The 22096-nt window shown below is 41.2% G+C and overlaps 1 protein-coding gene across 1 annotated transcript in view; it reads right to left on the bottom strand.

The window, feature by feature from the left end:
* mtr (5-methyltetrahydrofolate-homocysteine methyltransferase) overlaps nt 1-21752 on the bottom strand; it is a 59391-nt gene extending 37639 nt beyond the window's left edge. The window contains exons 1-16 of the mRNA XM_038303942.1: nt 21598-21752; nt 20797-21008; nt 20625-20714; nt 17439-17508; nt 17268-17360; nt 17056-17162; nt 15915-15974; nt 10658-10752; nt 10468-10568; nt 10182-10243; nt 8689-8756; nt 8530-8609; nt 5473-5585; nt 5219-5359; nt 4953-5138; nt 1037-1216 (exon numbers count right to left, since the gene is read on the bottom strand). Of these exons, the coding sequence (XP_038159870.1) occupies nt 1037-1216; nt 4953-5138; nt 5219-5359; nt 5473-5585; nt 8530-8609; nt 8689-8756; nt 10182-10243; nt 10468-10568; nt 10658-10752; nt 15915-15974; nt 17056-17162; nt 17268-17360; nt 17439-17508; nt 20625-20714; nt 20797-21008; nt 21598-21640 (1701 nt within the window). The 5' untranslated portion in view covers nt 21641-21752. The remainder of the gene's footprint in view (nt 1-1036; nt 1217-4952; nt 5139-5218; nt 5360-5472; nt 5586-8529; nt 8610-8688; nt 8757-10181; nt 10244-10467; nt 10569-10657; nt 10753-15914; nt 15975-17055; nt 17163-17267; nt 17361-17438; nt 17509-20624; nt 20715-20796; nt 21009-21597) is intronic.
* Between the last annotated feature and the right edge of the window lie 344 nt (nt 21753-22096).

Below are 22096 nucleotides of genomic sequence, written 5' to 3'. Positions count from 1 at the left end.
TTACCCGCCACATATCTGACTCGATAACCATTTCAAGGTATTGTGGCAGATTTCTTAAAGGGGCCGCCCTCTCTACAAAAAAAAAAAAAATGCGTGTGCACAAGACCATTTCTCCTCGTGCATGCTCTGTTTAGAAGTTGCTGTTCTCATACCAGCCTCCTGTGTCCGACCGTCCGCTCTAACCCCTAAATCCCTCCATCACTATAGAGCGGGGACTATATAGTGAACTTTATAGTGAACTCAGTTCACTGACCGTTCAGACAGATGATCGCTGCTTTTTACTCTATTGGTCACGTAACTCCTCCACCACCGCGCGGTGCCTGCGCCATCTTTGTTATTAGTCTCCGCTGTCGGGTAGCGGCAGCCTCTGGCGACAGCGGGCCGCTGTGACAGCAAATCCCATAATGCTTTGTGAGAAGAGCTCTCAGCGCAAAGCATTCTGGGAAATATTTGCCTCTTCTTAAGCCTTCCTTTTCTTCTCATGCCCTTCGTAGACACTTTTTCTCTTCCGACCCTCGGCCATTTTCAAAGAACCGCGGTGAGAAAGGTGAGCTTCAATGACTGTCTGAAACCGCAGCTCACCACAGATATACGCCTGAAAGAAAAAGATAGCTAACGGGACGAGCACGTAGGACGGCCTTACGGAAACAGATCACCAGGATGATTGACAGTTAAGAGGACCACTGATTGAGATGATCCACCCGGAAATTAAAGATCCTCCTCTATACCTTTAAGAAAACTATTTCATTCATTTCAGATGGAACTATTCAGACTTTGATTATATTAAACTGCACTTCCAAAATTCACCACTGTTCTGCACCATTTTCCTTTTTCCTCTGAGCAGCCGGCTTGCTTGGAACTGCAATGAATCATGGGAAACCCAACAGAGGATACAGTGGAAAACTCTAAAATCCTGAAGCAAACTGCTTTATGGTAGAGCTTTAAATTGCAGGATATGGGCTTCGAATGTTGAACCCCCGATCATTTCCAGATCGTCAGAGCAGAAGTGAACCTCCCTGCAGAGCTGTCGTAGTACCTTGATGAGCCTGGTGGCCCTGATGAAGCTGACGGCGTAGTCGTTATGTTCCTCCATTCCCGTGCCGATGGTGAGGATGTTGGGGTCAAAGATGATGTCGTTGGGATCAAATCCAACCTTGCTGACCAGCAGCTCGTACGCCCGAGTGCAGATCTCTACCTTGCGCTCCGTCCCTGTGGCCTGCAGGTTACATGACACCGTTTAGCAGCCTTACATCATCAGCAGACAGTCTTAGGGAAAGAGAAAACTGTGAGCTTCTGCCAGGGATGGACTGGGAACGATTTACAGCCCCTGGCAGTTGGTATATTTCACCATATGCCAACCATCAGAAGGATGTGCATGACAAGGAAGGGCTATATATACTGCATGCATCATTTAGGGAGTTAACACTGGATTACTTCTTGAGCTCCTTGAGTTATTAACTGTCACAGGTAGGAGCTTCGGCCAGAGAGAAGTGTTGGGGCCTGATTTAAGGAGGGCCGGCCCTCGCACCCTGAAATTAGGACCGGCCCATTGGGAGAAAAACCCGCTATCACAGATAACCAGTCTGAGCCTGGCTTCTGCTAACTATGTAGCAGCAGTGAAGCAGTCGATCACAGCTCCGTCTGCTTCTCTACTGCTTACATCTCTGGTGTGGAGCAGAAACATCTTCCTCTGCTCACAAAACAACAAAATCAAGACTTTTACACTTCCTCATGCATGCTGTCATAATGCCTAAAAAATTGCAACATCACCGTTTACTGCAAACATGCAAAGAAACGCTCCGACAGCCACTTCAGTTCTAGGAAAACCTTTGGAACTGTGACAGGGCCGGGCAGATTGCAGAAACAACAGGTCTGCATTTCTGTCAAGATGGGAAATTCTCCCACATGTTGGGACTGGTTCTGGCAGCGCTCAGATGTCCTGAAGCAGCAAACGCACCTTGGAGAGGTGGAAACTGGCTCTGCTGGGCTGAGTCAGTCACCGAAACGATAGAAACTGCAGAGCATCTGGAACCGTCGGATGTCCAAACAACAAATTCAGTCTTATGGAAATCTTCAATTCCGTGTATGGTCCTTTCTTTGGTTTTTTCGTTTCAAAACAAAAAACAAAACAAAACAAGAATGTGTTTTTTTTTTTTTTTTTCCATTTTTAAAACCTAAATCGAAAAAATGAAAAATCAAATTAATAGAAAATCAACAGCGTTTGAGTTTTTTTTTGCCATCTTAATGAAAATAAAATACGGCTGTTGTTTTAATATGTAGCGGTACCGGAAATGAAGTAAGTCGCCAAAGAAAAATAATTTACAGTGGATGAAGACGGCATCAAAACAAACCATTTCTAAACAAAAGGCAATGGCTGCACTTGAACCGTTTTCTGCATTGATTATCGAACTTTTTGAGAGAGAAAAAACACAGAGGAAATCAGTGATGCGTTCTTCTTCTTGTGGATTGTAATGGCGGTTGGCAAGAAATTGAAGGCGTACATTACTGCCACCTACTGGTAACTAAAAATGTTATGTGTTGGGAGTTCAGGTCTTCATTTCTGGTTCTGCCATAAGGTCCGTTGAATTAACAACAAAATAAAAGTTTGTCTTTGGTTTAACCATTGCAATTAAAAAAATCCCAAAACGTACCCTTTTTTCATTTTTGCAAATGCCGTTTTTCTAATTAATTATTTCGTTTTAAAAACGGAAAAACAAAAAACCACAAGCTCGTTTTGTTTTTTCGTTTTTGTTTTGAAACGTAAAAAAACAAAGAACGAACCATACATGGATTTCTGCAGATTCAGATACCAGAACTTTGTTTAATGTTCTAATCATGACGATGATGCTTAAGATTCAGCCAACATGGCTGATTTCTAACTCCTTGGTTCTGCTGGAAATTGAAGTGGAGCTGCCGGGTCATCACGTTGATCGCAGCACTCAGAGGGGCTCTGGTTAAAACGCCGCAGAGGGTGTCTGAGGCTTAACAGAACTGCCGGCCGCTGACTGTTTCTCTAAAACAGGCGGCTGCTTAGAACGGATTATACAGACAGGAAGAAAAACGGACCAGATTTGGTGTTCTGACAGACCAGCATACCCACAGTCAATACCCGTTTATCTCTTTAATTTTTCCCTTTAGTTTTGTATAAAAACTTTAAACTCCCTCAACGGGCGTGTATCTCTTTAGTCATGTATTAAAAAAAAAAAAAAAATGTCTTACTTACTTTTTGGTGTTTTTTGAAGCGTATGGCGATCTGATCTTTAATAGTTTTTTTTGTACATGTACATGACTAAAGGGATACACACCCATCGAGGGAGTTTAAAGTTTATTTTTCGTACAAAACTAAAGGGATAAACTCAAATGTGACGTCTTGCGCTGCGTATTGACTATAGGTATGCTGGTCTGACAGAACACCGGTCGGATTTACAAGGTAAAATCAACGTGCATGTTTTGGATCTCATTTCCTGGACTATTATGGAATACAAAACTCTGTTCATTCAGTTTATCAACAGCCGTGATAAATATGAGAACTGAACCTTAACAACGACAGAGGTGGAGTGAGTAGATAAAAGAAGACGGACCAGACTCTGGTGGTTCTGTTAAAATAATCACTTCACTGGTTCATTGATCTACTTCCAGCCAACCAGCTCACTGCTGCAGCAGCAATGATGCAACCCTGATGAGATCAGAGCCGCTCGGCTTTGAAAAGGCTCGCAGAGGAACAGAGTATTTGGGAGAATATCGATACCGGCCCAGTTAGTGATGATATTTAAGCCCTATAAATACTTCCATGCACTACCTCAGTAATGGTTAAATTGGGTTTTTATGCATTAACAGTGGCGGATTTAGGAAATCTGGAGCCCTAGGCAAAGACAGGCAGGGGGCCCTCTGAATGCAGAAGACGACACATAAAACAGACCCATTATACAGTGTAATGGATAGTGAGTTATTGAAAATGAATTGTGTAATTTATTTTTAATGTAAATTATTGGAAGTGTATTTTGTAAATGTTGCAGATTGTTTATGGATGTTTGTCTGTTTTGATTAGCATTGTTTGTGGTTTGTTTAATGGTATTTGTACCTTGTAATGTTTAAGGTTTTTTTGGACCTCACAGGCTGCCGTAGCAAATGAGGGCAGGCCCTATAAATGCTGGTGGAATCATTGTACTAATGAATGACTAGAACTTTCAAGCTGTTTGTCATCAAGCAACCAATCAACACTTGGTGTTCCTTAGTGAAAGCAGCGAGGTATGTTTAGTTATTTGGATAGAAAATTGATGTTTTGTATTCTAATATTTGTATATGTGGTATATGTTTTAGTTTTCACAGTGACTGAAGTAACTGTGGTGACTGCGATAAGGATCTCCATCTAAGATAATAAAATAGAATAGACATCCATTATCTGTTCTAGGTTGTGTCCCTCTCTTCTTGTCCCTTTTCTTCTTGTTTTCCTCTCTATGTTTTGTACTCAGCTGACTTTTCATGTTGTCTCTAAAGGAATGAAAGATTTTTTCCAAGCACTAAGCTCACTTAGCTGATTGCTCCTTCCTGTGTTTCCAAAAAGGCCAAAGTAAATAACCCAGTCCTTCTTTTCACTGTAGACAAGCCATGATCTGCTTCTCTGTTCTCCATTTTTCATTTGGATGAAATAATAGCTGCATGAATCATGACAGCAGACAAGATAGAGGAGAGCAGGAGGCGGGGTTACCAATCTACTGGCTCTGGAGAGCAGAGTTCGCTGCTTTTAGATGTTGTCTCCAAAGTCTCCAGTAGCTCCATGACTGGAGTCTATCGTGCTATTGCTTGGTTGGAAAGAAAACCTCCAGCCGCACGGCCATTTCTGGAACGGGTTTGAGACCCATGATTTAAAGTGTGATGATGAAAAGTGGGTCGTAGAAGATGAAAGATACCAGAAATTATGCAATTGCGGGGATGCAACCACAGACCCTCACCTGTCCCTCCTCATCAAAGGCCATGACCACCACCGCAGCGCCGTAGCGCCTCACAGCGGCCGCTCTGAGCAGGAAGTCCTGCTCTCCTTCCTTCAGGCTGATGCTGTTGACGATGCACTTCCCCTGGCAGCACTTCAGCCCAGCTTCAATCACAGAGAAGTTGGAGGAGTCGATGCACAAAGGAACCTGCAGGAGAAATGGACCTCAGTGGTTAGAATGGTTCTATACTGGGGAAAAAAAGTACAATTTAAGTAAGAAATTCCGACCCGTGCAACATCTGGCTCCGATGCGATAAAGTTACAGAACCGAGCCATGGCTGTGGGCCCATCCAGCATGCCCTCATCCATGTTTATATCCAGAACCTGGGCCCCCATCTCCACCTGGGCCTTGGCAATGCTCAGAGCTTCCTGAGGAGAACATACAGAGGAACCCACTGAGAACAAACCGTCTGCTGCCTGCACTGCTGGCTTTACTGAGACTTCACTGATGCTGTTATTAAAATGATAGGAGAGGAAATCACCTCGTACTGGCCGGCCATGATCAGCTTGGCGAAACGCCGTGACCCCGCCACATTGCAACGCTCGCCGATGTTCACAAAGTTGGTGTACGGTCCAATTCGAAAGGGTTCCAATCCTAAAAGTGGGTTGTTGTTTTTTTTATTATTTTGCAATAAATTTTTTTTTAAAAGAACAGGCTCAAACCTTAAAACTGAACAAATTTTATGAAAGAACCCTTGCTTTCCATAAAAACGCAGTCGGCTCCTGGCCTGGGCCTCCAATAACACATCACATAACGATGTCATTCAATAAATTTAACGTTTTTAACGTTGAATTCCTTCCCTGCTACTTAGGCTAACCTGCTCTCCATGAGGAACGTTTGGCAGTCAGTTACATCGTCCTCTAATGCTAAGCTCATTAGCATTAGAATTAGGTAATGTAAATGCTAATCCTTACTGTCACGACCAGATCTGCACCATCAACAAAACAATAAGTGGGAAAGCAATGTGCATTCCCACTTATTGTTTTGCTCTTTTTAGTTTTCTGACTTTAACTAGTCCCGCAGTTTCAACCGATTTCAACAATTTTGGTATCAAAACATTCAGCTTGTTCAGGGGAATTCTGCTATGTCTTTTGGTAAAGATATTTTTAGGTAGTTTTCGCGATATTCTGCTTTTTCTGCCTTTTTTTGTCCCATTGAAATGCATGTAGAATTCTGAGATTTCAGCAAAATTCAGCTAAAACTTCACCATCTTTGACCTTTAACTACTTCAGCATACGTTCAGCTAGAAACACCATTCAACTTTTAAAATGTTCATCAAAGATTCAGCTATTACGATTTAACTCAGCTTCTGATATCTTTGGCAGTTTTTCTGAAATTGGGATTGAAAATTTACACACATTTTTTCTTTGGCACAGACCACCAAGAAGTCCCAATAGAAATCCAATGAGAGACTTTCCAAAAATCACAGCCGAAAATCGAAAAACCACCCATGTTTTCGTATCATTGCTACTTCTCAATTGTTTGATGTACAAACATGAAACTTGGTAAAGAACATCTCCAGACCCTTCTAGCTCTCACATTGAAATTATTTTTTTCAATATCATTTATGGTTTAGTTTTTTAGCTAAGCTGTTCAGGCATAGGAAAATTATGGTTTTGGGAAAAAGTATCGGACTGAAATCTTTCAAAACTAAACACATTTTTACATCGTCACCGTGGCCAAATAGTTTTTGATAGAAACATGAAAGTTAGCATATTTATTTACCCTGCTGATTCCTACGGTCTAAAAATTTTTTCTGTATCTATCGTTTTTTTTTAAGTCTATTTTCAATACTAAACTAGAGTGAAAAATTAAAGAGATAAACAGAGATTGACTCTGGGTATGCTGGTCTGACGGCGTATGCTTCTCTGACAGAACCCTGGTCCATAAAAAGGTGATAAGGAGGTGCCCTTTGTTGTGGCGATTGGCATGGATTCATTCGATGTTGATTCTGCTGATCCCTGTGATAAATGTTTGGTTAATGAAAAAAATAGGTCTTCAATGTGTTTGTTTTACTAAAGATGTGGACCAGAAATGTAGCATAAACCAAGCTAATCAACAATAACTAAGACAGACCGTTGGCTGCAGCTGGCAGGAGGAAATAGACTCAGAAAAAATTATAAGGAATGATTGAAAACTGTCAGGAGCTAATCTGGTACAGTGGTTCTCCAGGGATCAACAAGGGTTCATCTGAAGATGTTTTATAACTGATTGGGGACCTTTAGTGTATAATTTCAGATAGTTATTAGAAGTAGTTTTGCTGTTTTATGAGCATAGACTTCCAGGCTTAGGTCTAATAAGAGGTAGTTAAAGGAAAACTGAATGGGACAAGACCTGCATGATCGGAGAAAGATGGTGTCAGAGGTAACCGCCCATTTAATGTTCATTTATTAGGTTTTGGCTTGTAGCTCCAAATATTAAATAAGGGAGTCATTTCTCCTTTCGTTTAGGATTGCCTTCAAGGAGAGATGTGACAAACAGGCCTTAATGCTTCCAGTGGTGCTAATTAAGCCTCCAATAACCTCCAATTATATCGGTTTGGGGTGTCAAAAGTATTGATACTCTTAAAGTATTAATATTCAAACACTGCAATCGATTACATTAGTAATTTAGCATGGTATCGATACCAAATATAAGTGTTGTTTGCATATGTTTGCTGTTCTTAACCCTTTATAGGGCCTCAGTGAAATACTTTAAAAATCAACATTTCCAGCCAATAGTGTTCTTGGAATCCAGGATAAGAGCTTATTACCTTTGTAACATTCAAAAACTTTGGATATTTTGATGGATAAAAATGAATGAATGTGATAGATAACAAGAAACGCCAACTTCCCCGAATATGTTAAGAAAAATAACAAAAGTGCTTCTAGAAGAAATTCATGAAAAACACTCGGTGAAAGAAACACATTTTTTGGTCCAACATAACCTTAGAGGCATTAATGCTGATACTGGCACTGACATTTTTTAGTTTATAAACCTAAATATAATTGTTAACTAGGCTTATTCACTTTTTAACTTTTCAATTACATTTTTCCCCTTTTTCTTGACTTATTAACTTTTTTTGTCCAACTTAATTTCCAGTAGGTAATAATCATTGAAGGGCTCATCAAATTGGTCAAATGCCAAAATAAGAGCTTGTGCTTCTAGAGCTCACTGAGGGACGGGGTGTGGACTCCATTTGTAAGGCAAGTGATCAAAAAAACTGTAACTTGCCCTATAAAGGATTCATTTCAATCAATCAAACCTAAAAATATTCTCATATTCTGATATTTGGTTTATTTATTAAACACCTTAACTAAGAAAGATCAGTCAGTGTTAAGATTGAACATTAACATTCTAAAAGATGTTAATGTTATAATGCATTTCATTAAATGGCATTTTTCATTCCCACGGTACTGAAAATGGTATCGAGTATTAAATATTTTACTGGGTATCAATATAGAGTTTGAAATCTCAGAATCATGACAATCCTGATATCTTAAAAAAAAAATGAATCATCTGAGTTGTTCAGTTCTCAGTATCTCTCCAGTTTCTGTACCTGAGAGAAGCAGGTGGTCTTTAAAGGCATCCGCAGGAGGAACTCTTGGCTTGCACGCTTTCACTGCCTCTGATATGGCTCTGGGGGGGCAAACAGACAAAAGATCACTAAAACCTGCTGACGCATCAGACCTCCGGCTCCCAGGAACACCACTCTGACCTGATATGTGCAGGCGTGGTCCCACAGCAACCTCCGACAATGTTCACCAATCCATCCGCAGCAAACTCCTGCAGAAGACGCAACATTTGAGCGGCATGCAGGCAGCTGGCGGACGCACAACACTTAAAAACCTAAACTCAACCTAAACAGGAGGCTAGAGTAAAAACTGAGGCCAAGCTTTATGTATTAACAACAATAATCTAACTCACAGGAATGACCCTGTGACCTTTGACCTTCATGTAAACCATGCAGGTCCAACCTTTACTCAGACGTTCAGGCCTCCTGGGCAACATTGGAAAACAATACTCCCTCTATGCTGATGATGTGATCCTCCTCCTGCCAGCAATCCTAGTTTAATCTGGTCAGACCAGTCACCAGTTCATGATGTTTATCTGGAGAATCATCAGGAGGTTTTCCGTAAAAGTTCAAAAAATGTCCACTGGACTTGGTTTCCAAGATTTAAAGATGTTTCACCACCTCTCCAGGAAGCTTAACAATCATAGACAGGTTTCAGGTATTACAGGAGACAATCCCCCCCTTTAATGACCGACCTTCAGAATCATAGACAGGTTTCAGAAATTACAGGCCAACGATGGAACCAAATGACCAAACTCGAGAAAGCTTCCTGGAGAGGTGGCGAAACGTCTTCAAATCTTGGAAACCAAGTCCAGTGGATATTTTTTGAACTTTTACGGAATGACTCTGACCTGGATGACTGAGAATCTTCATCAGCATCAGGAGGTTTAGACCCGTTTGTCCGCAGAGAGCCTGCTAACATGCTGCTATACAGCATGGTTAGCTCCCCAGGACGTCAGGGTGGGAACATCAGCCTGTTCCTATAGTTATCCTTAGTTCATAAGCTATAGCTCACTTTTCTCCCCATATTGGCTCACATTTCTGAATTTAACTCTGGATTTATATATATTTTGCTGTTGTTTTAGTTAGTTAATCAATGCGGGCAAATCTTTATACTCCAAACAGAAATGTCAAGAGCAGCAACATCAGCTATCAGGCCTTTAATCAACCAGTATGGACTGGTGTTCTTGCCAAGTATGTTCTTGAGAAGAACCCATGAAAGTCTGGAATCGGGGAGAACGGGAGCACGCAGAATAAATGTGGGTCAATTGGAACATAAACATACTGATGACATCACCACATTCAAAGATAGTCTGGAGCTGCATTTCACCTTCTGTAATTATTAGTCTAAATTATTAATTATGTCTGTTTTTCATTTATTGGGGTAATTATAATGAACACAGTCAGATAAACACAAATCAAATAAAAAATTTGTCAAATAAAAATCAAACCTCCATCAGAGCTAGCGGTATTTCACAAACGGCTACGCAGAGAGAGGGCTGCTGCAGACGGGCTAACGTTAGCCCTGGCTGCTCCGAAAATCGGATCGGGGTCTAAAAAGTCGTACGCAGCCGGTGTGTTCAGGCCTTAAGGCTGCTAATTCAACTGCTCTGTAAACGTGTGTAAAGGAACAGAACCTTTAGACTGGAGGCGGTGACCTGCGGCGTTTCATCATAACCTCCAAATGTGTTGGGAAGACCTGACGGGAAAAAAAAAAAGAAAACGCATCATGAGGCAGAAAGAACCAGAACACGGGTCACTGTTGGTCTTCAGGTCATTAAAGGTAAACAAAACCTTAACAATGACTCAGAACTAAAAGACTGCAGAGGAACCTCCAGCGTCCCCTTGGAGCCTTTAGTTGCTGCTGTTGGTGATGGCATCATATGTAAAAACAGTCAGATAGATTAACTAATTCTGGCTCACCTGCATTGGGATAACAGATGACGAAAGCTGTGGTGCTTTTTCCAATCGCCTCAATAAAAGGCCTCATTTCTGTGGCCCCTAGAGCACAGTTCAGGCCAATACTGCAACACAGTGACAGATTTATGCTGGTTTTGCGTTTAGGCGATTACCCCACAGCACCCCCTGCTGGTTCTTCCAGAGGTAAACTCACCACAGAGGTTTAGCATGGGAAACACTCACTACGAAGGCCTCTCCCGTCTGACCGGACAGCGTCCGCCCGCTCCGGTCCACAATGGTCCCCGACACCTGCAGGGAAAACTGCTCATGTCAACACGGTTTACATCCCAGCGTCAGCAACGGCGCTCAAATTCCATCAGATTTAGGAAGGAATAAATTAGAACTGAAACTATGAATCAGATTAATCGATTATTGAAATAATCCTCAACTAATTTAGCAATCAATTAACTTTAACTGGAGTATAGAGACTCTAAAACATGCCTTTGGCTGACAGAGCGGATCCATCAGCTCCAGAGAGAGAATCCTTATTAAAGGAAAAGTCCTCTCATATTCAGAATTCAAACTTCTGAAAGGTTCATTAAATATGAAATTATTACATCCTGTCCAATAAAGGATAAATGTTTTTAATTCAGAGTCATTTTCATGTGAATGTGCTTTACTGGAGGCATCCATGTTTGTCAAAGAACACTACTGCCACCTACTGGTTAGTGACGTCACGGTGCGGTATCGGCTGTTGATCAAGTCCCAGTGCTGTATCTGCTGTTTGTCACGACGCGCTATTATCCAAGTCATCTTGAAAACATTCTTCTTCCAAATGTTGGCTACATATTACGGGTTTTTTCTCTGGCCAGAAGTTCGATGGCAAATCCTCCCTCTTCAAGTTGGCGATCCAACGACCAACCCGTCCGTGGAGGATCAGGAATCAGAAAGGTGAAATAACTCTTTTTTTCCACTTTTACCCGATGTATTCCAACATCCAGCTGCCATGCACGTTGGCATTAGCTACGTTTACATGGACACAAATAATCGGATTGAAGGCCTGATCAGATCAAAAATGTTTCACGTAAACATGTCAGACTGAAGATTCTAATCCGATTCGGTCCGATCGGAAATAAATTTAATTCCGAAAGAGAGAGGTGGTTTTTGCCGATCGCCATTCTGATTGGCGTCCATGTAAACACCCATTCGGATCTTAAGAGTAAAATAATCTTCACTGCGCATGTGTGCGACGTCAGCGTGACGTTTTTCCGCCTTGTCAACAACAGGAAACCACCGGTCGCTCTCGCTGTGAACAACATGGCGGGAGGAGTCTAGGAACGCCGACTTATACACTCAAGTTCATTTAAAGCTGCAGGAAGCAGGAATTTATCCTCCTCCTCTTCCTCTTCTTCCTCTCCACAGCCCACTCGCTCTCCCACGCCGGTTCAAGCGCTCATTCTCTACATTTTCTCTCGGACATTTCGCTGCCAAGCGCTTTTTTCCTCCTCTTTCCGTTTTTCTTTCCGCTCGCTCCGAGCGCATCGTTTGTCAGGCCTCCCAAAAACCAGACGCAGACAGAACTGCCAAGTTTGGCAGGAAGTTCTGCGCATGCTTAAAAGATTTAATCTGATCCAACGCTTGGTACATGTATACACACGTCATGATCGGATTATTTCATTTAGTGTCCATGTAAACGGAGATTTTGAATTTCCGATCAACCAAGGTTTGGATCGGATCAGGGAAATTTTGCGCATGTAAACGTAGCTATTGTCAGTTTCACTATAGCTCTGGTGAATTTCAATGGTGAAGTCCTCTGGAAATCTTCAATAATTGTTGTTGATTGCAGATGTGTTTAGTAGTTCCCATTGATTTTGCTTGTAAAGCGGGGAGAATGGCGCTAGGCTTACCGCACCGTGACGTCACTGCTGGAAGATGGCAGGAGGGAGGGGCTACTATATTTGGACAAAAATGGCCGCTCCCAGACTCAGTGGTCATGACGAAAATTATATTCATTTTTTTACTGATTAAGGATAAATTCATTATATTTATTCCTTGCTGACCAGACTGTTCCTTCAAACGTGTGTGAGAGTGTGCATGAGCCCATTTCTCCTCGTGCACGCTCTATATAGAAGTTGCTGTTCTCAAAGCCGTTCAGATAATCACTCCTTCATGGAATGAAGGGGAGAACTGCTGTTTAGAGGAGATCCATCTGACCAGTGAAAGATATATTAACCTAACAGGGAACAGCGAAGATGAACTCAAGATGTTTTTCCTCCAAATTTTAAAGTGTGAGAAAGTTCTTTAGGCAGGGGGTGGGTTGGTTCCCCTGGGGGGAGTGTGGGTGTTGGGAAATTGTAAGGTATAAATGATTGTACTGAGGTTGCCTCTGTCAGAGCTCTATCTCTCCGTCTGAGGACGTTCAATAAATTTGAACCTTTTTTCTTGCAAGAAATGCCTACATCTCAGCTATCTAACTCCACATCATGTAACTCCTCCTCCACCGTGGGGTGCCTGTGTAACCCAGGTTAGAATTCCATGGTCCCATTTTTTTCCCAGTCACCTGAACACACCACAAGACACACTTGAGTCTAACCAATCAAGCAGAGTTTAGAAGCTGAGGTGAGTTCCCCCAATCAGTAGTGTGAGCGGAAAGCAGTGGCACATGGTATGTCTCTGTACACAAACGATGCTATTTTCCATCTTAAATGCTTGTTTGACTCTAGCATGCGATTAGATTTTTATAGTGCCAAGTACTGTGGTATTTAAAAAGCAACTGGTGCTGCGCTGTGTTGAATATCTGTAGGAATTTGTGAGTCTATTTGTTTGTCTACTAGAATGTTGCTATTAGCCATGCTATCTATTATGTTGAAATGTTTTGCTAGCTCAATGCTAACGGCATAAGCCATCAGGTAGCATTAGCAATGCTAGTAGCAGTTGCTCTCCAATTTCTCCTATTGAGTTTTAATGCGTTAAATTAGTAATGCAAACCCAGCAGTTTTTTCTTGATGCTGTGATTTTAAGTATTTAAATGGTTTATTTATACACTGAAAACCAAAATTAACAATTGTATTGAATGGAATATTATGTATACTCCTAATAATTAAGGTTTATAACAATTAAGTAATGTTTTACAAGTCTTTGTCATTTTAACAATTTATGACCTACTTTGAATGTTGTGTACAGAGAACATAAAATATACAAGTTAAAATTAGCTTGTAACTGATTTTAAATGACTACTTGTTAACCCATGGGTCCTGGTTACCAATCGATGGCGAGCTACTACCTGGAACAGAATCTGTCTCATAACATCCTCACCATGAGGGTCTGGTAGGAAGCTGCAACTTTGGTTACCTCCTCCACTGTCATTTATACACACACACACACTTAGTGATGGCCATTTGCTAAAACTTGGATCATGGACTATTTGCATCCAAGTGATTGTTCTCTTCATCTCGATGAAGCATTTAGCGTTCATCTTTTAATATTGCAGAATTTGTTTCTGTATTTTGTTAATTCTGTGAACTACTGAGTCTACAAAACCGAGGTTTTCTAAAGTGCAATGTATTAAACCAATGTATTTTTTTCTGCAGATTGTAAATATTTTTGGTTGTTGTTGTTTTCACATAATATATGGTACCAACACCAAATATAAGGATCTGCCTCAGTGTCAATATTTACTTTAAAAACACCTCCTTAACGGAAACCTTGTCTTCTGATAACATGCATATACGCTACACCTGCATCATCTTTATTAGTGGCCGCTGTGACAGCAAATCCCATAATGCTTTGCGAAGAGAGCTCTCAACGCAAAGCATTCTGGGATATATCTGCCTCTTCTGAGGCCTTTTACTTCTCATCCACTTCGTAGACACTTTCTCTTCCGACCCTCTGCCATTTTCAAAGAACCGCAGTGAGAAAGGTGAGCTTCAATGACCGTCTGAAACCGTAGCTCAACACAGATATACGCCTGGAAGAAAAAGATAGCTAACGGGACGAGAATGTAGGACGGCCTTACGGGAACATTACCAGAATGATTGACAGGTAGGAGGACCACTGATTGAGATGATCCACCCGGAAATAAAAGATCCTCCTCTATAGCTTTAAGGAAAGAATCGTTTTCATCTGTCAATCTGGCTCTATAATCCAGAACTCTTCAAATGGGAAAGTTTTATTTTCACCTGGTTCCAACTTAAAAAAAAAATCCTCTCTAAGGAGCCTTTGGCTATCAGACTATAAATGGGGGAAAAAATAGACAGATTAATCAATTTAATAATAGTTTCAGCCCTAGAATAAAAACATATTTACCAAATAATCACTTCAAATTATGGTGGGAATTTTGCTCCATTATTGTTGCAAGGCAAGTTTATTTCTAAAGCACAATTTAAAGTGCGTTATATTAATTAAACACTAAAGAACTGCAATAGAAGAAAAAACAAAAGCAGGTAGTAAAGCAAATCAAACAGTTGGACCATAACCTTAAACTAAGGATCCCTGAGTTAACAGTTTAACATCAAAGGCAGCTCCAAACTAACAGGTTTTAACATAGACTTCAAAGAACAAGGAAAAAACAGGTTTTGTAAAGAGAAATGTAGCAAAAAAAATGCAATCAGTGAGGAAATTTCTTAATCAAAATAAGGTTGTTAAAGTGGTGTTTTTTAAATTTATTTTTTCAAGTTTATTTTATATATTTCATGACCCAGTTTTCCACCAGCATTAAAACGCACCATGTAACAGGAAGTCCTATGAATGTGTTACTGTGGTTTGGTCTGCGTGTTTCATGCAATTTGTGCGCAAGAATTTAATGGTATGTTTGTATTTTTATTTTGTTTTCATAATTTCAGAGTCTATATTTGAACAACAATCTTCAAGTACCTGAAGTTATGCACATTTACAAATGATTAAATTATTTACAAATGACTAAATTCTCTCCATAGACGTCCCTCTGGGGTAAGGAGCAGAAATGCATTTCTATTGGTCTACTGGACGTTAGCAACAACATTCTGATTGGACAGGGAGTATCTGGATGGGGGTGGAAGTGAAGAAAATGTGAAATGCAACTTGAAAAGAATGAAATATGATAAAATTCAATCTGAAAAAGAAATTTGAAAAACATAAGAGAAATAAAAGCAAAGTTACTTTTTTTTTTTTTTCAAATTTCCTTTTACAAAAACGGATCTTGCAACAATAATGTGGCAAAACTCACTCCATACATTATGGCCAAAGAATAACCTTCTACATTTATTAAACTCATTTATTATACATGTCATAGAGTGACTCAGAGCTCTAAGATGCCTTAAAAGAAAAATTAGTTTAAGGTTTAGAGACGAAAACAACATTTCTACCATTAAACTGAAAAAGGAAAAGCTGAAAAATCAGTTTGAGGAAAAACAGCTTTGACAAACTTTCACGGATTTAAATACAGTGGTTTGGAAGCTTCAGGTCATAATTAGAGTAAAAAGCGACAGACGTACCAATATGGGTGTCCTTCGGTGGGTCTTTTCAAACAGCAGGTCAATGGCGAACAGAGCGGCCTGTGGGCAGAGAGAGGGAAAAATTACATCAGTGCCACAATGATCACTAAAGTTAGAAAAGCTTGTATGGTGTTTTGGATGCTCTGTCTAATGGTAGTCATGTGGATTTTCATCCAGGAGTTTTATGCTTTCAACTGCTAAAAAATCCCCCTTTATAATGTAAACATGTCGACTTTCTGGTGCGAGTCAGAGCATTCGGCACCGGACCGAGTCGGCAGCTTTTAGCCAATCAAATTACGCGCTTTTCATCACATGACACAGACTGAGCAGAGCTCAAGAGTTTTTGTTTTTTCTTCGCACCAAACTGGCTGTGAGTTCAAATCCAGCGACTGCATCCCCTAAATAAAAAAAACTTTGTACATTTCTTTTTTTTTTACTTTTGTAGCTTAAAATAAAACCCCCAATAAAAATGGCTCTTCACTCCAGAGAATGGGATCTGGAAAAACGCAATTTTGAATAAAAATAAAGACTTATCTATGGAAGAAGATTATAGCCACCGGAATTTTTTTTTTTTTTTGCAGACTAACTGATTTTAAGTTCAATATGAGAACATTTCTGAGATTTTTTCCCATTATAAACTAAAATTAAAAAACAATCTGTAAACTTTTTGTATCATTTTCCAGTGACCGTTATCGTCTTCCATATTTAGAAATTAGAAATTATAATTTCTCTGGGAAAAAAAAGCAATTTTAAAGAAAACTTAAACATGAAAAAGAAATAAATAATAAAAAGAATAACTGAATAACAGAAAACAGCTAATTCATCTAAAAGAATTTTTGAAGTTTTTACATTTTTCTTTTCTGGATCTATCCCCCCCACCCCCCAATTTCAATTTACGAAACAAGTTATTTGTTTGCAACAATAATGGAACAACATTAGCCCCATAGAAGCTAGGGTAAACAGAAAGTTAGCCCACAGCTTAGTCTGTAACCCATCTTACTGAAATGGCTCCCAGAAGGTCAAAATATTTACAGGAATGTTGAAAGGAAAACCTCTAATACATAATAAAGAGAATTATTACTTAATTGTGTGAAAAGGAACTTTCTTCCACGTTTCCATGGCAACTTCATTCTCAGGTTACCTTGGCGTTGGCCGTGTCAAAGACGGTTTCAACCAGAAGGATGTCTGCTCCTCCGTCCAGCAGACCGCGGGCCTGCTCGGTGTAGGCCTCCACCAGCTTATCGAACGCTGCATCAGGAGACAGCAAGGAGGACAGTCTGGATCAGAATCCGGATCTGGATCCGGATCAGCAGCGATGCGCACTCAGAGCAAAGAGAGCAGCTAAACTCTTACTTATGTTCCTGTAATCTGGTTTCTCTACTGAAGGCGACACAGAGAGGGTTTTATTGGTGGGGCCCAGGGCCCCCGCCACATAGCGTTTCCACCCTGAGAACAAACACAGCAGATGTTGGTCCCCTCATCCGGCTGGACGGGACGTCGTCCTGAACGAGGCGCTCAGCTTACCTGACTGCTTGGTGATATCATCGGCGGCCCTCCTGGCCAGCTCTGCAGACGCCCTGTTCAGACGGTAGGCCTGCAGCACAAATAGAGACCTTAAGCCCAGAGGTGCCCACCCCAGGGACCCCAGCCCCGCATGTTCTAGGTACGTCTCTGTTCCAGCATAATAATTTCTATATAAATATAGTATATATGGAAAGTCCTTTTAGAAAAGGGAAGCTTTTTCAGTTTTATTTGACCGATTTATTCTATATTTACTTTTCTACAGTTGAATGGATTTTATATTTGTTGTTGTTTTTGGACTACAGGTTCATTTTGAACGTTGCTGCTGCAGCTGAAGCCAAAAAATATCAAACTACTTTTAGGAGGTTAGGACAGATGTTCTACATCCTCAGTTTTCTCAGAACAGCAGGAAGCTGCAGACTAAAGCCCAGAACACATCCAGTCTGATTTAGCGTCTGATCCGACAGAAAATCGTGCCTTAGAGGTCGTGGCTTTTAGCGCTGATTGAAAGTCAGTGGGGATGATTTCCTGCAGGGGGCAGCGTAGGTCACACTGAGATAGAGCCCAGGTCTATTTCAGTCAGACTATGCAGCAATTAGGCAGCAATTAAGGGGTCTGACAGGAAGAGAGATGCTGTTACAAAGTCAAACACATCCGCTTTGGAGGAAAATACTAAATAAAATCTGTTAATCTGATGGAAAAAGAGTCAGTCTGGAGTCGCACATCGTGTTTATAGTGAGCAGGACAGACTGGAGCAAAAACAATGAATGAAACTTTAACATAGAAACTTTCCCCATGATGGGAGTTCAGGAGGACAGAAAACCGATAAAGTAGTGATTCTCTTTGAGCCTCACAGAAACCAGAATAAGGAGGAGCAGACAGAGCAGGTCAGCGCAGCGTATCTCTCTCACCTCTTTAGGAAAAAAGAAAGAAAAACTTGGATAAACTTCCCAGATCTCTCTGAGAATCACCTCTCTGCCTCAGTCACCATAGAAACCGTCCCACGCCGTTTATTGCTGCGTTTTTCTTTTCTTTAGACGTAGATCTCATTATGTTTTAATAGATTAACATTCTCTATCTGCTCTGGTTCTAGATGCTGCACAGACTTGTTAAGAAGAGCTTTGCTTTATAGCAGGGGTCTTCAATGTTTCCCCAAACTGATGGTGAGATGGAGCACAGACCCCCTAATTATATATATCATATTAAATAGTGTTCTATCAAACTGGTCCTATAGTCACTCTATTACAGATGGAGTAATGTAACGAAAGTAATTTCTCCCTGGGATTATTAAAGTATTTCTGATTCCTGGTTGATGGGACAGGTGTTGTGAATGAAACGGTGCCCAGCTTGAAAGAGCTCCTGTGTGTCTCTGAATGTGAGCATTGATGACTGAAAGACATCTTCTGCCTCCATTTATCTGGTTACTACAGTCTATTGAATTCATGTTGATGTGGATTTAAAGACATTTCAATTAGTGGAAAAAAACTGCAGGAGGGAATATAAAAAAACCTCTAATCAACCAAAACTTTCGGACCCCCCATGCAGTACCTTCGTGGACCCCCTGGGGCTCGCAGACCCCTAGTGGAAGACCTCCAATTTATAAAATGTGTGTTTATAAAGTTTATAAAAACTTTTCAAAATCAGTTTCAGTCAAATATGGGAAATAGTTTTAAAGGGGTGATAGAATGCAGTTTCCATTGTCATAGATGAATAACGATAGTTCAGTGGATGAAATGGACGTACAGAGAAGTTCAAACCCATCAACACCTCCTTTCTCTGCAAATCTCACAATTCTAAACTTCCACCATAAAACAGTGAATCCAAACGAAGCACCGAGTCGACGTAAACTCTGGGATGTTGCCTTATTTGATACCGGATGTCTGCGAGTCTGATAAATGATCCCGGATTTTAGACTATGCGAGGTAGTGTTTTTTTAATGCCAGTAAGGGCGTGCGGGCAGTAAAATAATGCATACATCATGTGGATTAGAACTACTGAGATTCAGCAGACAACAAGAGCGCGGGGTGTGAGGAGGAGGTCGCTGGTGAAACCTGCGCAGCGTATCTGTCCAAAGCGATGCTCTGATCAACATCATTCCAGTTAGTCATATAAATAAGCCAATAAGTTTCGGTTTACTCTCTTACAGTCACCTAGTTACCATCTAAAGCTGTGCATCCTGCGAAATAGGTTGAATCCACCAGTAAAACAAGAAAATATTAGACAAATTTTACAGCAGAAAACACTAAAGTATGTCCACGTCTAGTGAAGGTGAAGAACGATGAAGTGTGTATGAATGGGACACGGTGCAGGGCGCTTGCCTTCGGTGGCAGCGGCTGGCGGGGGGGTGGGGGGTGGGGGGGGTGGTGTTTGCACAGTAGTCGACCAAAATCCCAGACGATTTTGAAATTCCCCTCGGACATTTTTTTAGGTGTGAAAAGTAGGACACGTCTGGTAAAAAGAGGACGTCTGGTCACCCTACCATATCAACAATTCGATGTTTCAGTGAGTGAGTGCTTGTTGCTATGATGCATCTTTGCTCAGCAGCTTGTTGCTATGATGCATCTTTGCTCAGCAGCTTGGCTCGTTGTAAACCAAACCAATCAGTGCACAGCTCATCTAAATATTCATGATCATACCATAGAAGGAAGAAAGCCTGTCGTTTCATTTTAGGTCCTTTAACCAGGCTTGTTTTTGGGCTCATAGAACAGCAAATATGCCATTTTCAGCCCAACCGATGTTACACACCCTATTAGGAGACCTGAAGTACCAGCATCAGATACCCTATAGAATCATTCTATGACCCCTTTAATGTGTGAATAACGGAGACACAGGAGGGAAAATAATCTGCTCATCCTGCCTAGTCAGAGCCTCTCTCAGTGGGATATGGAAAAAAATCGGATCAGAGATTTAAAAGTGGGAAGCAGCCGGTGTGTTCAGGGCTTTAGAAGGACTGAGGTCACCTTCATGTTTGTCCATGAATTCAGGCTAATTTCTCTGGTGATGAGAACAGAAACCAGCTGACAGCTTTCAGTGTCAGATAAGCGTCGGGTCACAGCGGCCGACGGCCGTTCAGCTGCGCTTTGCAGAATCAGATCCAGGTGAGTTTCTCAGAATGAGCTCATCTGTGGTTAATGAGTCATCGCTGTGAGTGCGTGACCTTTGTGTTGATAGCGTGAGCCGCGGTCCTACCAGGCGCTCCAGGCCGTAATCCGCCTGGGCTACGCAGGTGCTGCTGAAGGTGTTGGTCTCGATGATGTCGGCGCCGGCCTGCAGATACTCCTTCAAACACACAGCAGAAGAATCCCAGTCACCTCAGTGACCTGTTGAGGCTCAGCGGCTCTGATCCGTCTGGATCCACTACCTGGTGTATTTTGTAGATGATGTGAGGCTGTGTGATGCTGAGGAGGTCGTTGTTTCCCTTCAGAGGTAGAGGATGATCTTTGAACTCTTCTCCCCTGAAATCTTCCTCCTCCAGCTTCTCCAGCTGGATCATCGTTCCCATTCCGCCATCTAGGACCATGATCCTTTGCTGCAGCAAGCTTCGCAGCTCAGCCTCCACCGCGGAGCCGCAGCCTGGACAGAAGGAACTCAGTGAGAACTAAAACCAGCAGATATCCAACACATCCACTCATACTTATTAGATCTGCAAACAAACGGAGGCTCAGATTCAGCATCTGGTGAGAAATCTATCCCTACTATAAGGATCAACTAAAGAACCGAGTAATCCAGATTTATTCTCAAAGATTAAAATATTCATATTTTAATATTTAGCATAGAAAAACAACAGATTGAGAATAAAATGAAAACAGTTTAATCCATGGAGCTTTACTGCTAAACACCAACTATTTTCAGACAATAAAGTCTATTTTCCTCTGATTTTAGCAGTAAAAATATTAACTAATTAACAATCAACTGATTGATGGAGAAGATCTATGCTCATAGAGAGACTAAACAAATTCTAATATTTTATTTCTAGTAAATAACTGTCTTTATTTTTCAGGAGAAGGACAATTACCGTGTTTAACTCCTTAGATTGAGGGGAAAATACAGATTTATTCAATCACAGGTCAGCTGAACATTCAACAAATGTTCAGCTGACCTGTTACCCCCCCACACTCCCAGCGGACCATGTGGCAGACCGGGTGGGGGGATGAATACTTACCGGCGGCAGCAGGCAGCTGGTAACGGACGTTAGTCGGAGCCATGCGGGAGTCTGGAGGCCGAAGAAGCGGCCCTACTGTCCGTCTGAAGACCCGCAGGAGAATGTTGCTCCCCCAAAGTTTTCCTCCTCACACTCCGGAAGTGCCCCCCTACCGCTTCCCCTCACAGCCCTTCAAAGTAAAAGCATGGCGGGAGTTTTCTTTTTATTTGGTTCAAACATGTCTGATGAATTCCACAAAATGACTTTACTAAAGTACGTAGGGCTATTTAATACGGATGAGGATTAGGGCCACTGGGGAAAAAACAGTTAACTGATTTTTTAATTTTATTTCAGTTTAGTATGGGAAAAAAATCAGAATTCCGACTTTTTTTCTCAGAATTCCGAATTTTTTTTCTCAGAATTCCGACCTTTTTCTCAGAATTCTGACAATAAAAAAAAAAAGTCAGAATTCTGAGAAAAAAGTCGGAATTCTGAGAAAAAAAAGTCGGAATTCTGACTT

The sequence above is a fragment of the Cyprinodon tularosa genome, unplaced genomic scaffold, assembly GCF_016077235.1.
Source record: "Cyprinodon tularosa strain WSP-4 unplaced genomic scaffold, ASM1607723v1 ctg521, whole genome shotgun sequence".
NCBI classification, from domain to species: Eukaryota; Metazoa; Chordata; class Actinopteri; order Cyprinodontiformes; family Cyprinodontidae; genus Cyprinodon; species Cyprinodon tularosa.
The sequence above is the reverse complement of the archived record's forward strand: the minus strand, read 5'-3'. Positions and strand labels throughout refer to the sequence as shown.